Below are 16485 nucleotides of genomic sequence, written 5' to 3' on the forward strand. Positions count from 1 at the left end.
AAATAACAAAAAATGAGCAACCTAACCAAGTGCCACAAGACCATAATGCATTCAGGAAAAATTATACCAACAATCTTGCTATTCTGCAGAAGAAAATCTGCAACAATACTGTATAATAGCAAAGTGCAAAGACAGCTGAAGTGGGTCAGAACAGAGAGCTCAGGATTCTCTGTCTCACTGTGGTCCCAGTGGGTCTGAAGAAGACAAATGCAAAGCAGTATTTCCTACAACCATTCTCCAAGTCTGCTACAACTTGATGTTTAAGGACTTTTTAAGCTAGATGTGGTTTCTTTGTATTTGACACAAGCAAACCCTAAATAATGCTCACAGATAGGTGTTTTTGACTTCTGCTTCAAAAACACAGAACAGCTGCCCCCCCCCCCCCGACATCTCTCCCTCTCTTTTTTTTTCCCCTTACTATTCTACAGGACAAAAACAAAAAATAAACAAAAAATCAGTCATTATAGAGTTTTTTCTAGATTTTTCTGGATCACGAGTACAACATAAACTAATGGCAAAGAATAATTTTCAAAGGATATAAAGGCTAGGGAATTAGGTATGGGTTCCTTTGGGAAAAAAATAAATATTAACACTCCCTTCAAAAACCATACAGAAGGGAAGTGCTTAACATCCTTTGGTTGCTTTGAATACTTCAGTTGTAATCTTCTATAAAACAGGTCTCTCTAGATTTTGTGACTGCAGGCACCTCATCCTATTTATTATAGCAGGTAACATGATTTCCTTCTCCCAAGGAAGGTGATTTCCTGCTGGTTTATTCCAAAAACTTGCCTTTGGCTCAGTCATATCTGCAAAAGTCTACTCTTAACAAAGCCAATAAATAAATCAGCATTCCCTGAAGCTGTAACACATGGTCATTTCCTCAGACTCCTTGAAACATTTCCACCTGCACAAGTGGTTACAGCGAGACCCTCCAAACCACTACATTTGACAACTGCTATTTTTATAAACTGGTTTCCTCTCAGGCAGGAGCATCCTTCTATTTCTATAGCACTCCAGAGACTTCCTAGAGTGATTATAAACAAGCAGACAAAATTGATGCTAAGACTGATAAAGAGTGGCTGCAAGAACCTCTCTTAAAACAGTATGTGAACCATTGCCAAAAATATTTTTTTTATAGAACAGAACAAAAAGGATTTTATTTTCAGATGGGAAGAAAATTAATTATCTTCTGTTACAAAAATTACTTTTCCTATTTGTGTTTAAAGTTCTCTCTTGTTTTATGCTTTATGCTTTGGTGAAGAGTTACGCTGAGATCTTAAAAAGGAGTTCTGCTGGCCTGCCTCTATGTACTGCAAGAAATCCTCACCTTCTGCCCTTTTTTAGTACTTCTTCATGAAAATCATCCTCATCAATCTACTTGCCTTCTATTTCAAGCATTCTCATAACAGGAGCTGCCAGGTTTGCAAGCAATAACTGATGGAGCAGTATGTCCTCACATTTACCCCTGTGCAAAGACACTGGCTCACATTTCCAAACCAGTGAAGCCATATTAATGCAGCTCTCCACCCAGTTGATTAACACTTCTTCTTAGCTGGGTAATTAGCAAAGGTGGAACACCACACTCACCTACTAAGAATGTGCTTGGGCACCTTGGAGCCCAGCATATGCCCTAGAAGGCAGAAACTCATTGTTTGTCAAGATCTGCATAAGCGTGGAGCAATTCCTGCAGCTGTTTATCTGAAAAGAACTCAGGGATGGTACAGGGTGCTGCCAGCTCATACACCTGTTCCAGTTATGCTGGAAGCTCTCTTGCTTGAGTAAGAACCAATGGATTCAATATTTGCAGAGCAGTTTGAGATTCTTATCTGAGATGTCTTAGATAAGATGTGGAAGTGGTTTTGTTGTTGTTGTTTTTTTATTTATTGTTTGTTTTTTAGTGATAAACAGTTGCTCTTATCTGATCAATCATTTGTCCCTCAGTTCCAAGGTAATGATTTTCTAATGTGCTGGCCAAATTTCCACAACTGATATGGGAAAATCCATTCTCAGACATGGGTTTCTCAAATAGACATCCTAAGGTTTCACAAAACATGACAGAACTTACAGAAATCCAGTGCAGCACTCATGCTGCAGGAAAGGCAGGTGCCACAAGCCAGCTACTACAGAGAAGCAGCAGCCAGCCTGAACCCAGCAGCTGGAGGGCACCCATAGCAGTTCTGTGGTACCAAAACCAAGGAGAACAGAAATCACCTGGTCAGGTCCCATTAGTTCTTCTGCTCTCTGTAGGGTTTACTATTTTAATTAATTCCAGTAACATATTAAGCTTAATTAATGTATTTTAAAAGCATTCATGACAATTGTAACATGATGTGTTAGGGTTTAGTTATGCAAAGAAAATACCAGCTATGTATGCATAAAGAAAATAGGCTGCCCAAGGAGGTGGTGGAGTCATCATCCTTGGAGGTTTTCAAGAAAAGGGTGAGTGTCATACTGAACAACATGATCTTTAGCCGTCACACGTATGGGTTGATGGTTGGACTAGATCATCTTAGTGCTCTTTCCAACTTTAATGATTGTTTGATTCTATGAAAAGGATATAAGTCCTGTTATTCAGTCTATGTATAACCTATTATGACCTTTTTACATGTTAGCATTACTGCTGTTATCATGCTGCACGCACTGAGGGGCTTTTTGCAGTGGCTTGCATGGTGAAAGACACCAAGCAGAACTGAGTGCTGGAGCAAGGAAGGGGCATGCTACAACTATTGTTTAGTGCTGTCACCAAATATCATTATTTTTAATAAGAGCAAGACTGGGGTGGCTGGTCTATGACTTGTTTCACTGATTTTTGTCTGTCACCCTGACATTAGTTCAGTGTTTCCGAAATTGTGCTTGTGTGCGCGTTATGTTCAAGTGCTATCTGCAAGCAGTGTAGCACATTGAGATACCTGTGCACAAACAGGGCAGAGTGTTCATTACCAGTTTCTCTGTGCTCCCAGGGAAATCAAGGTTGTTGGAGTTCTCCAAACAGCACCTCCATCAGACACAAAGCAGAATTCATATTCTCTTCCACTTTTCCACCACTTCTCAAAAGAAAAAGAACTCAGTATGAAACTTGGCACCATATTACTATGTTGGTGGAAATGAAGGATTCCTCCATCATACAAATAATCCAACTTTCTCCCACTCAGTCTAGCAAGAATATCAAAACAGAAATTTCTCTGTAGTGAGTTCTATGAGGATTCCAAGCAGTCTGCATTCCTGGCATATTTGTGTGTCCCTAAGTCTATCCTAGCCCTCTTTAAGGTCACACTCACATTTACAAGTAGGAATGTGTGGCACGCAGCCATCAAAAAGTGCTGGTGTTAATGCTACGCTATGTTAGCTGTATAATACATCCTGTCACATCACAAGTGGCTCTAACATGGCAGTTCTTCCTAATGAGTCCATGAAAACAGAAGGTGGTTATTCTTCTTTACCTTTTTTACTTCTTCTGTCCATGGCTTTCTTCAGCTTCTGTATTTCTTCATCCAGCAGCCTCTTCCAGCATGGGCTATTGCTAACAGCATCTTCTGCACTTGTGGTACCAATGATACAGACTATCACAACTCCATCATATCTACTGTAGATTACTCTCGTCTCATAGTATCCCAAAACTATTATCAAATATATACCATATCAGCACATATTTTGGTTTTCAGTGTTAGCTGCCTGTTTTAACATAGATGTCTCATCAGTCAGTGGAATATGGTACTTGCTTGCCCAAAACAGAGAGTAGTCATCCAACACCATTGATTCCAGAGAGGAGAATATGCTCTTCAACCTCTGGAGGCAGCCAACATACACTCAGTATTGAATATAGCCCTTCTTAGATTGGTATGTATTCCAAAGTCAGTCTAAGCAAACAGAAACATCGTGCAGAATTCCTGAAATTCATCTTCAGTGTGTGTAATGAATACTATCCCCATTATCATATAGCAGCTTACTTGCAAGCCAGCACTCAGCTGTTGATTTTCTAAATGAAATATGGAATGTTTGCCATCTGGTCTTGTGAGGAGGTGGCCTCTTTCAGGACTGCATGAAAAAGTGTGGTGAGGAAGCAAAGAAAACCACGTGCCAAAATGTGCTGGTACAATTACCTATGGTAATATGCAACCACAATGCATGCTAGTCCACAGGCCATCCTGCAAAGATTAGTTGAGATTTAAAAAAACAAAACAAAACAAAACAAACAAACAAAAAAAAAAAAAAAAAAAAAAAACTTGAGGACAAGAAATTTACAAACATTGGAAAAGACCATTTCTTCTGATCAGGTTGAAAGAAAAAAAGTGCTCTCTATGAAAACCATGAAAAGATTTTCTCCTCCACCCAAACATTTTTCTTGCAGTCACCCAGTAATAATGCCTGCATATTTTTCTATGTCATCTACTGGCATGGCAGCCTTTCCTGGCAAAGATAACTTCTCTACTAATGTCCCCCTGCATTCCTGGCCTAGAGAAGCATTCTGTAGCGATGAAATCATGCACAGGATGTCACCAGGGTGCTCCTTTCTTCATCTCCAGGTGCCAATTTAACTAGATGGTAGCCAGAGACCAAATCAAAGAAACTAAAATACCTTGCTGCTGATGGTGTATCTAGAGTTGGGGGTGTGTGAAGATACGCCTATCTTGAGCTATATCTGTGAATCAGGTCCCTTTAGAGAGCATACGCCCTTGAGTTTCTACGGAGTATTTCTACAGGTGTAATTAGAATGCTTCAGGTTGTGAACATCATTCAGTCAAGCTAAGTGCCAGTGTTCTGAAGTCCATCTACCACCACCATAGCAGATTCCAGGGGAACCCACTGTAGCATGCTTCTTAGGTTGAGAATGGCTGGCTGCTGTGTTTGGTGATGTCCCTGAAGTTCTTCCTCATTCCTGAGGAACCAATACTCCATGCTGGAAAAACTGCTGCTCTAATTGTTTCCTTCCTTTACCACCTCCAGACAACAAGGCTGTGACACCTCAGCTGTTGGCTGTGCAGGTAACTGGGGAGCACTGAGGAGGCAGCTGTCAGCATCATTGGCTTCCACAAGCTGCATGTTACATGTTTTAGGAACGTAATTTCTTATCAGATCTTCTTTTCAGCATTGTTAGGAGAAGTCTTGGCTGGATGTTGTTGGAATCAAACTCTTCCACAGCCAAACGTAAACACTCCTTTCATGCATGTGGCCATAATAACCCTGATTTCAGCAGGGAAAATTCACCTGTGCTGACAGCAGCATGGCAAGTACAGATAAAGCCACAGCTCATTCTGTGTCTTTCAGATCATTGCTTCCTCATACAAATAGCAGTTATGGGCCCCAGAATACTTTCCAGTAAAAACAGTGCATATGGTACTGTGCTTGAAATATTTTTCCAAGAAAATTTCGAAGAAGATATTGGTCAATACAGAGTGGGTATTCAAAGCCCTACAATCCCAACTTCTGCAGAGGTTTACAGTCTGACAATTCAAGCTGGTTTCTCATTTATTTCAGTACTGTTAACATTGTTCTCTTTTTGTATTTACAGATGTTCCAAACAAGATTTTGTTCAGATTTTGAAAACAGATAATCCAACTACACATAAAAAAATTATTTCCATAAGTAAAATTTTAGCCAGGGGAATAAGATAAATTGTCAGTAAAAAGGCACTGACCTTTAGTCCTGTTTTGCTCTTCTCAACCAGAATAAACGTGAGAGAAAAACACTAACTAGGTTAACCAGCAGAAGGTTGAGATTCATCTTACATAAATCCTGATAGCTTTAAAATGGGTGTTTACATCAGACAGCAGTTAGGAATTTGTGGAGTCTCATCCTAAGGCAGACATTACCACGTGACACACAACACATTGAAAAATCTATGTATGACTACTGATGCTGAGAGGAATCCAGAGGTTTAATGAAGAGGTGTTTTATGTTTTGAATGTAAAATGTGGGTAAGAGAGAGTTTATTTCAAAGCTAAGAGCCGATAGGAAGTGGCTTCCTTCAAATTTCCAAGGCTTTATTTTTGAAGTAGGAGACATGCTGGAATGCGTAATTTAAGCAGTGGGAACTTACGCCAGTGGCAGTAAGTGCTGCTGGTGCTCACAGCAAAATCTCACCTGTATGAGAGGCAGCAGCTGAAACCTCCTCCTAGCCTTGCTATGCAGGGTAGCAACTCCAAAACCCATCAGAAGACGGAGCCACTCTGCACACAGGTGAGGATTTAATCCATCCCTCTTCTGTTAAAGGACTGCTGTTCTCACAGCTACATAAACCCTGCAAGAAGGACTCCTTGCTCAACAGCAAAATGTCCTGAACTATGAGGTATCTTAGCCTCTTAGAGACATAGCTCCTGCTGTATTCAGAACTTTATTCCCATTATTTTGCCTCTCTTCCTCTAAATTAATTGTCATATGAGACCTGCTGCAATCCTTAAACATTTTAACACAAGCACTGATGCCTGCAATACAAGACCGGGCTCTGCCTGCACGAAACAAAGTACCAGTTTGGGCCTGAATAGTATATATTTCTTAACGTAGATAAAAATCAGCATGTTGGTGTATAGACACATGTGATTCCTCTTAGCAGGTGGCAACCCTCATTTAAATATTCTGATGTTTCAGTGACATTTGCATTTGAAAAGGACTGAGCAGAAGATAAGAGCATGCATGTGTCCTTCACACAAAGGAATGATCATGCAGGCACACAGAATAGAAGGCTATGTTCTAATCACAGAAGGAAAAACCGTGGTCATGTAACCCAGATGCAAGAACATGCAGCAAATTTTGAAATGTGAAAAATCATCTTTCTATAAGAGACAGGTGTAGAGTAGTGGTATAGAAGAAGGTTGTGATTCTATACACATAAGATATTTCTTTTGGTCCACAGCACTGTCACAGCTGTTCCCTCAAAATCTCACCACCATGACAAGATTTTGATCTAAGCTTGTATCCTGAGCAGATAATGTAAAAACAAACACATCACTGTGTGAGATTAAGAAATGGAGACAAGATGTCACCTGTCATGGGCATAATTATCATAGATTATCAAAATCCAGGAGCTCAAATTTTACTGCTTTCCTTCTTCATGAGGTTGGGTTCCTTCTCACTTATTAAGTAGAAAGCATTGTACTAAAGTCTCATTAATTCATTGTTTCTCAGCATATTTTACTATCTACAAAATTCTTCATTTAATGCATGCCTCAAAGTTTCAGTATCCCTACTGCCTGTAGATGATAGAGACTGTAAGCTAAATATCTGCAAGACTAAAAGCATGGAAGATCTCAAACTTCTGGGGCATATCCTGAGAGAATACAGAAAAATCTTTAAGTGACATTGATTTGTTTTTAACACAAATCCTAGTACTGGATAAATAAAAAAAGTCAAATTTTGAAAACTAGTGTATGTGAAAAAGTAAAAATACTGGAAATGAGAATTTGCTGTAACTTCTTGATGCTTAAATTGTACTCAGATTACCCACATATAATATATATATATCTTATTGCAAGGCACTCCTGTCTGCTTTTTTACAATGGTGCTTTGACTTCCAGATAAAGCTCCTTTTTCAGGTTCATTTTTGTTTCAGTAGAGCTTGTCTGAATCAATGATAATGCACATTTCCATTAAACCATCTATCTCCAATTCAGATGCTTCTTGTGATGACATTGCTATATGTGATTTATGTCTTCACTTAAACCTCTCTTATCCAGATAGATAGGAAGCAATGTCTGTACTTATTTCACAAATGGCAAAGTAGTAGAATGAGAATCCTCATTGAAATCAATAATTTCTAACAAAAAAATAAAGTATTGATCAAATACAATAAATAGTTTAAATACATTCAAACATTGCTTCTTTAGCAGAATACTTCATTACCTTTCCTTTTTTTCCTCTGATGTAGTACAGAAGTCATGCAAAATCAGGGATCAATATTCCAGAACTCTCCCCTAAACTGCTAAGCTAAAGATTGCACTTGCAAACCATTACAGAAGAACATGAATCACTTACTTTTGGCCATTTCATTTATGAAAATCACTGCAGAATTGGAAATACAACAGTCGATTTCCTTTACAAATAACAGGGATAAAAACAGTATGCAGATATTCTGTATACTTCCAATTAAATGGAAAAGAGAAATATGAGTGGCTGTTCTAAATATCATAGACAAAAAATATCCAAACAATAAATCTTAAAATGTTTTCCTTGTAACACTCAAATTGCTGCCATCATTACTTATTTGGCTGAGCCTTCTCTCCTTTCAGCAAAACAAAACCACCAGCCCTCTTTCGTTCAAAATTCCCTTATTTACAATACCTTGAAATCACCTTTGCCAGGTTCAATACTTCTTTCACCTTCTTCTTGAGGTCCAGCACCTCCAGAATAATCATAAGGATTATAATGACGCAAAAAATCTGCGTCTTCTTCACCCTGAAGAAATAATTGATAACATTAAAACAACAACAGTATATCATGCTAGATTATTAACTCCTACTTTCAGTAACTCATGCTGAAACCCCAGCTAGAACAGCTGTTGGTTGTATCTTATTGTGGCACAATGCTAAGCACAATAAGCAGACTACCATATGGTTTAGCACACACTGGCACCAAAACCAAGACAGGGGGAACCCTTTCAGAAAGTAAATGAAAGAGAAGCCATTTCAGTTGCAAGATACTCCAAAAAAGTGCCTAAATTTATTTCATGACTAAAAGCGTGGGTTTTGTTTTGAATGTGACCTTTTGGCAACCTGCTCCTCCTCTCAGGAGTCGTTAAACATTGATGAAAAAGATTTCCAACTATCTGCTCTGGTTTTGCACCTCAAACAGGAAACGCTGCAATTGCAAAAACTGAAACACAAAATTCCTTTTTTTCTCTCTCTTTTTTTTAGGAAACAGAAGATTTAAAATGATTCTAAAATTTAGAGTAGCCCCTTTTGAAAAGCTTGCTAGGAAAACACTACTGTGGGACAGTTCCTAGAAAATTGTTGTTTGTTTCACGAAGTGATGTGCCTTTATCTAGTTCAGGAGCACAGAAGACAATATATAATATAATACAGTTAAAATCAAATGCAAATACTGAAATGATCCAGAGAATGCAAAAACAATTTGGAACAAAGTGGGAATGTGGAAACTAAATATAATTCCCAGTCTCTAATCTTTACCTTGTCCATAGCTCTTTTCCAAGAACAATAACAAAAAAGAGGTTGTTACTTCAATCATAATGTATCAAGATTTTGATATTAATATGGAAATACTTGGTTTTTAACAAGAGTAATGTTTGATTCTGGAAGAAGCATGAGCCCCCCCTTTTTTTTTTCTAAAAAATGTGAAATACAGAAAACTTTCTTTTTTGGGGGCAGTGAATCTGGGTCTGATCATTCACTCCCCTAAACACTGTCTCCTTCCATTTTCATTTTTTTCTACTATCTGTCCCCTTGCTAGTCAGCCTTCTCCAATATTGCCTATAAGACAGAAATCTTTGGCTACAGTGACAGCAGAAGGACTTTTGCCAGTGATGGTCGTGAAGCAAACATTTCACCTTAGTATTTCTTTATGCAGAAACATCAGTGCCTAGTTCCATCAATCAGTATGTACAGTTTCATGTATATAAATACAGTCATAAAGCCAGATTTTGTTTTCTGTCAAACACATCTTAACTGGACCTTAAACAAACTTTTAAAGTGAATTTCTTACCTCTAGTCCTTTGGTACCCAATGGCATCATGGTCTTCCCTGGATACACATAACTGAGTGATTCTGGCACCTCCACGGGCAGCAGTTCCTGAGACATGTTTGTAGGATTATGCTTGTAGGAGTCAATGACAAGTTATTTTATAAAATGACCTGAGGCTCCACCCATCTCATCTCTATAAGTGAAGGACTCCCCTCCCATTGCTGGATATGAGAGAGCACTAAGGATGACTACACTGGGAAAGGCTCCTACAGGGAAAGAGCAACAGCTGGAAGGGATGCAGTATCTTCCTCTGACTGGGAAGCTAAGGCACCTCTCCCAGCCTTTTCTTGCCCCTGGGCCTCCGATTCTGCACTCTTTTGGCACAGTGAGAATGGGCCTGCACTGTCCTACCTAGCAGAGAAAAAGCAAGGAAGCCATTGCCCCTAGTGTCTGCTTTTCCAACTCAGCACTTCCCACCTGTAGCATGGGCACTGAGCCCTGTAGAAAGTCTCTGTATGTAAATAACTACCCATGACATGCAGACACACACTCATCCACTTCATTCAGAGCCTCAATATATTTGGGCAGATCTGAACTCACTTCCCATAAAGATGCACAAAGAGGCACAGCCCTGCACCCTGCAGGAACCACTCCCAGAAGGTACCACCTCGACCACTTGACACATTGTTACACCAACCAGCAGCTCCTGGCTTATCCTGATTGCTTCCATTTCTTCTTTCTTGGAAAGCAAGGCAAAGGCTGGATCTTTCCTTTTCAGAGCTGGGCTGTAGAAAGAGGAGGTGAATGAAGGACATGGAGAACTTGTCCCAGATTGCCTGCACGAAGATGGCAAGGAGAAAGAAGTGAACATTTGCAAGGGTTAGCAGAGATCTCAAGGTCAATGCCTTTTGCTACGGTTATTGCCCTGTACTACTGCATCTGGCAGTACCTTAAATAAATTTTTAGAAAAGAAAAACAAAAATGAACAAACAAAACCCACAAAAAATAACATTTGTAAAACAGATAAGAATGATCATTTTGTACATTTTTCAGAGAAAGGCAATTGAACTTACTCAGCAGCTGCCAGACACTTTTATCAATGAAATATGTTAATGGGACAACCATCCAGTGTTTTAACTTTATTTTACAGAGATTTTATTCAGCTGATGAGCATGAACAAAAGAGCACACGAACATCTCCTGGCATACTCAGTGGAAATTACTATCTTGAAACACAGGAAAACAAGTAACAAACTTGCAGCTCTAGTAACAGTAGGCTGTGTCATAGCATCAGTAATTCCAGCATGAAAAGCAGCTCTGCCCACACTTACAGTACAGGAGCATCTTTTGGCCTCAGGTCACAGACACTCTGAGAGACATCCTGAAGAACTCTTCCTGCAAAGTTCTTCTGCAGAGTTCTTTTCTAGCCCTGCCAGGAAAGGAGACTTGCCCAACCTTCAAACACAGGACACTAAAATAATTGTATACTTGTTATTAGACCAGGCCAGGTTTCCCAAGATTGTTGAGTTCAGAGAACCATTATTAGCATAAATGATGATGTTCAGAAACTCCTCTAAAGGTGATGGATTTTCTTAAGATTGAGAATCCCTGTCCTCAAGGAAAGTGGTGCATCCCTTCAAGTAGTGAAGAATACACAGACTCAGCATACAGACTTGCACATCTGTCGAGGTAATGCCCAGTTATATGCACACTGAGCTGTCTGGTAGGGTATGTTCAGCCTTCAGCAAAACCAAGTTATTCTTCTCCCACTCAACTGACTCCACAGGAAACATCACAAAAGAAGAAAACTCCAAGGCTGTCATTAATGCCTGTCATTAATGATTAAACTGATGTTATCTAATTCAAAACCTGATTGTACAAATTCAAGTTGTCTCAATTTCTATAATAAAGAGCAGAGGCCCCAAGAGGAATCAATTGTTTACATAATGTATTTCAGCAGTTTGAGGATAGATAAGGACAGGTAACCTAAGTGCCTCAAAGAACTAATGAACTATAATTGTCATGGTGGCAAATAGCACACTACTCACTTCCTTTAGTGCTTGCTGTTCCTAGTATTCCCTCTCATACTTAGGATTCTTATTTACACACACTATTCATTTTGGAGAATGACTTGACAAACAAATCTGTATTATGTTTGACTGCACAGAAACACTGAGGAGAAATGGAGCTCCAGGAGGAACTCCCATGCTTTAACATGTTCAACAATAGTTTTGTGGTTTCTTTTATCACCATCTTGGACTGGACCACAGATGATTATAGCCAGTGTCCCTCCTGTCTAGCTGCAATAAAAGCTTGCCTTCAGAAAGGTCAGACACAATGAACCTGGGATTAATTTTGGCAAGCAAAAATCCCGCACAGCATCTGCTGTGATCTGCATGTTACAAGTTCTCAAACACATACTTTTGCATAAACTTAGAGAGCAAAGTCATTCTGGCTCAGCTACATCCTCTTCCTGTAGGAAGGGCAATGTCTCAGACCATTTTATGGTCAGTAAGTGAAGGTGATCTGGGAAGGAGAGGAGAGGAAATTCACTGGGGGCAGGGACACTGCTGCTGTCTGTCATCTTGACCTCTTTCACAGGTGAGAGGAAATCTAGGAAATGAATTTTGAGACAAACTTTTAGTCAGAGTTGCAAAATTCTGTAATATATTCCTTTTAAGGCTTTATAATTCTTTAATACATTGCTGCTAGGACATAATGATTACACTGAGAAAAGTGTGGTGCTTTATATCCATTACATGTATGCATCAGCATTTGTATGCATCAAGATGTGACAGTTCTAATAATGAGAGGTATTATTTTCTGAGTAAAGATCATAATTAATAACTGACATCATTAATAACTTTTCACACCTGTGCACTCAAAGTTAAATGCTTGTTTATGTTTATTTCGTGTTACTGTTACTGATACACTGGATAGAAATCAGCACTTACCACTCCTTGAGCAGCCTAATCGAAGCAGACATCTGCACTCCTCACAGGATTTCTTAGATTTTATGCATGTTTCAAATGTACAGTCCTTATTGGTTACCTGTACAGTGATAAAGTTCTCTGCACATGTAGTTAACTGAACCTGGGACATCTTTCACACTTGGAGAAGGTTTCCCAGGAGTAAGCTGGAAAAATAGTTTCCACATTCTTCTAAACTGTTGTTCACCCTCCACACTTCTGTAAACTACATACATGATTAACTTGAACTGAAAATCACAAGAACAGTGTGACGGATGTGACAATGTCTCCCATGCTCATAACGAGGTACGTCTTACAGGCCATCAGATCCCATACCAGCTGTGATCATGGGTCACAGATTAAAAATGACCACAAAAGACATTTTAAGGTTCTACTATGCGTATGCGACTAAAGCACTTCAGTTTGTCTTAAATTACAGGACATATTCATGCAATTTTTGTCCACATCTTCTTTCACAGATCCTGATCTCTCTGAGATACTACATCATCAATCAAATCTCAGAAATAAACCAGGTAATGCATTTACAAAGTAGATAGTAATCCAAACCAATAAGTGCTTAAAGAAGAATTTGGAGCACAGACTTACTGAAACTATTTTGGATGAGAGCCAGCTGGAGACCAGAAATTGCAAAATTAAAGTAAGGATTAATTGCTTAAGATTTAAAAGTGTATACTGCTATATGTAGAAACTTGCAGCTCCATACCTGATCATTATAGTTCTCAAAGGATGCTCCATTATCTCGTCAGAGGAAAGGAAATAGGAGAGGCGCAAACATTCTGTATATTTACAACCAATTTATAAATTATTAGCTGAAAGAGAAGAAGGTGCAAAAAGCATCAGTTGGCAATAAAAGTTTTACTGCTAGGGCACAAGGGACCAGATCTTCCCAGTGTCTAACACCAGAGAGAAAGAGAGCTATAAGTTGGCAAGAATTCACAGACCGTATGTCCAAAAGTCTGAGCAGCCCAATGATCAGAATCTCAGCAGCAGGATTTAATGACGTCATGTGTTCTAGTTCACAGTTTTTTGGTTATTTGAGTGGGAAGGGTGTTGTGGAAGAGAATGGTGTAGGTGTGTTGGGCTTAGGTCGGAAGCTTGCAGGAAACAGGCTTTCAGAAGGAGCTCAAAGTGTTCAATGGTATAAAAGACACAGCTGTCACTCAGTGCTACCTGTGGGGCAGTGTACCATGATGAGGGCTTGAGGGAATCCATCCTGTTAGAAAGGAGGCCCCCGTGTTCTCTGAAGCTTTATCACTCATTCTGGTAACACAGAGTAATAGTAATACGTAATAGTGCTTTATTGTGGATGGGTTTGGGCACAGGTGTTCTCAGAAAGGAATTCTACCCTGTCACCTATATTCTTTTGTATCTGCTCTGGCAGATACTTCCTATCATTCCCGTGGTGCAACATGGACACTCACAAAAAAATGCTCATTCCACTCAGATAGTCTGTAATAATTTTTTGTTTGATTATTCTATAGGCTACAGAACAGCGTTCAATTATGCTGCCAACCACACAACACCATGGCTAGAGTACCTTGAAGATCTCACTAACTTTTGTGTCCTCAATGGTGCTCACCCGAGCAGACTGTCAGAGCACTCACACACCTCACGGGGTGTTCAAAAACCCCACTATTGCTTTCCTTGGGATCCTACAGGCTGACTCACCTCCCTAAGCTTCCCAGTGCTTGATGCATCCCTGTGATAATCGGAAGGGCTGGGGCAAATGTGCAATTGCATGATAATACCTTCACTTACCTACAGATAATGAATAGTTAAGAAAGAAAAGCTAGACGCAGACAAGAAGGAGAACAACAAGAAGGAGAACATATTCATTAAAATTAAAGAGGTCGCTGTGCTATTGTATGAAGTTCCTATTACCATAGCTGTCAAGACTTCTGCCTTTTAAAATATTGAGGAAAATATGATGCTTACTTTATTGTGCTAAAGCCATAATGCAGCATGGGCCTGAATTTTGCAGTGCATCTTCCCCTCTAGTTTGTCTCCCACTTTGAGGAGATCATTTTATGAAATTACTTCTATTTCCTGTAAAAAGAGACACTCTCCCAGCCTACAAAACAAAAAGAGCTTTTAAATGCCCACATCTGTATCTGTCACTTGCATTCCTTCAATGCCTTAGTACACCCAGAGGCTGCCCTAGGAAAACACTCCAAATTAGCAGCTGAATCAGAATCAAAACTCCAGAGAACAAAACCATACAAAGCTTCAGCGCAGACTCAGGAGGAGAAATGACCACCAGAATCTTCTGCATGCATTCTGTGCAATTAATTAATACATTTAAAAATAAAAAGCAAGATGAGTCCAGCAAATTAACCAGCCCCATCCCCCTAAGTCATGAGCGAAGTATCTCCACTAAGTATAAACCAAGAGTGCTGACTGGATGGGAGTCAGGAGAGCAGGTCTCTGTTGAGGAGCATCGCTGGGAGCCACATCCATAATATCTCAGAGAGAAAGAGAACAACTGTCCCAAATGTCTGTGCTTCCTCCTTCTTCCAGCTGTAGACACGCTACGGCACAGGTCACATATTTTGATTCACTTGGGTTACAGGGGCCTGCATGATGTCATGGAGCTCTGAGTGGCTGAGGCAATGCAATGGGGCTTGACTGCAGATAGAAAGATGGGGCTGGTGTCCCAGCCTCAGCTCAGGAGTATTATGTAGGATTGCTGCCTGTCTCTGGGTGAAGGCCCTCACTGCCCCAGGAGGAGGACTGCCATGGATGATTGAGAATTGCAAGGGGAGGACTGACAAGAAGATCCAGTTCTCATAGTTCTCATGCAAGAGCTTCACCCATACCAGAGTCTGGCTAGACTGCCTGCAAGAGGCAAGGGCACCTCGGGACAGGCTCAGCCCCTGGGGGTACTGTGGAGGGTTGTTGTGGCAGCATCAGAATAAATGAGGCTTTCCTCCTTATAAACAAAACAACAAACACACAGCAAGGGAAGCAAAAGGGTTATAGTTAAGGTCAGGGAAGGGTAAACAGAGGTAGACCACTTGAAACTTGGAGTCACTGAGGCCACAGTGGGAAAAGAAGGGAGCTCCATTTGCAACAATTGAAGATGGCCAAAAGTCCAGCTGGAAGACAGACAAGTGGGAAAAGCAGCAAATGCATCTGTTACCCCAAAAGGGGTTTTCCATAATGACAAACAAGGAAGCCCAGGAGGGATTTGGAGCTGGGGCAGAGGAAAGGCAATGCCAAAAGATAATGTGTAATTCAACAGCAGAGATCACAAAGAGAAGAGCCCTTGATGCGCACAGACAAATAAACAGTCATTCAAGCTCCACAGATATTTGAACCAGGGCTGCAAATTGAGTGGAAGTGTGAGGGCCTGGAAAAAGAGCTGGGACAAGGTCAGACCAACCCTAAGGGGCAGAGGTAATTGGAGGTGAGAATGGGAGACTGAAGAAGACACAGATTTAAAGACATAGAAGAATGCACAAAGCAAGAGAGAGAAAGGCAGAACATGACAGCAAGAGGAAAAAAAATTCAACCTTTTCTAAGTTAATGTTTCATTTTGGATTAAAAATTTATTTTCTATTTTGGCAACAATTACATCATTTACAACAAACCACGCACAGCTCTGTGTGTCAATTTATGTTACTTTAACACAGGTCACTATGTTTCATTTAAATTTGAACTACTTAAGGGCATCTGATGCTGGCTGAAGCATTATCTTTACAGCTAGGTTTGCAGAGTATTTGCATTATTAAAATCTTTCATAAATCAAATAAATATTTTGATCTTCATTCAAAAGATAAGCGATCTCAACAAATTGCCTTGTGATATTTATAGTAGCTGCACAAAGCCTGTATTACTTGTATACATTCAAGGACTGAAAAAATTAT

General features: G+C 39.8%; 1 protein-coding gene across 1 annotated transcript in view; it reads right to left on the bottom strand.

Moving 5' to 3' along the window:
• The window catches only part of LOC122175089 (cytosolic phospholipase A2 epsilon-like), a 30144-nt gene extending 20397 nt beyond the window's left edge, over nt 1-9747 (bottom strand). Inside the window, exons 1-2 of the mRNA XM_042862502.1 lie at nt 9652-9747; nt 8275-8388 (exon numbers count right to left, since the gene is read on the bottom strand). Coding sequence (XP_042718436.1) covers nt 8275-8388; nt 9652-9747 — 210 coding nt within the window. The remainder of the gene's footprint in view (nt 1-8274; nt 8389-9651) is intronic.
• Between the last annotated feature and the right edge of the window lie 6738 nt (nt 9748-16485).

Source organism: Lagopus leucura, unplaced genomic scaffold (genome assembly GCF_019238085.1).
Source record: "Lagopus leucura isolate 7727_CA_CO unplaced genomic scaffold, USGS_WTPT01 Super-Scaffold_1, whole genome shotgun sequence".
NCBI classification, from domain to species: domain Eukaryota; kingdom Metazoa; phylum Chordata; class Aves; order Galliformes; family Phasianidae; genus Lagopus; species Lagopus leucura.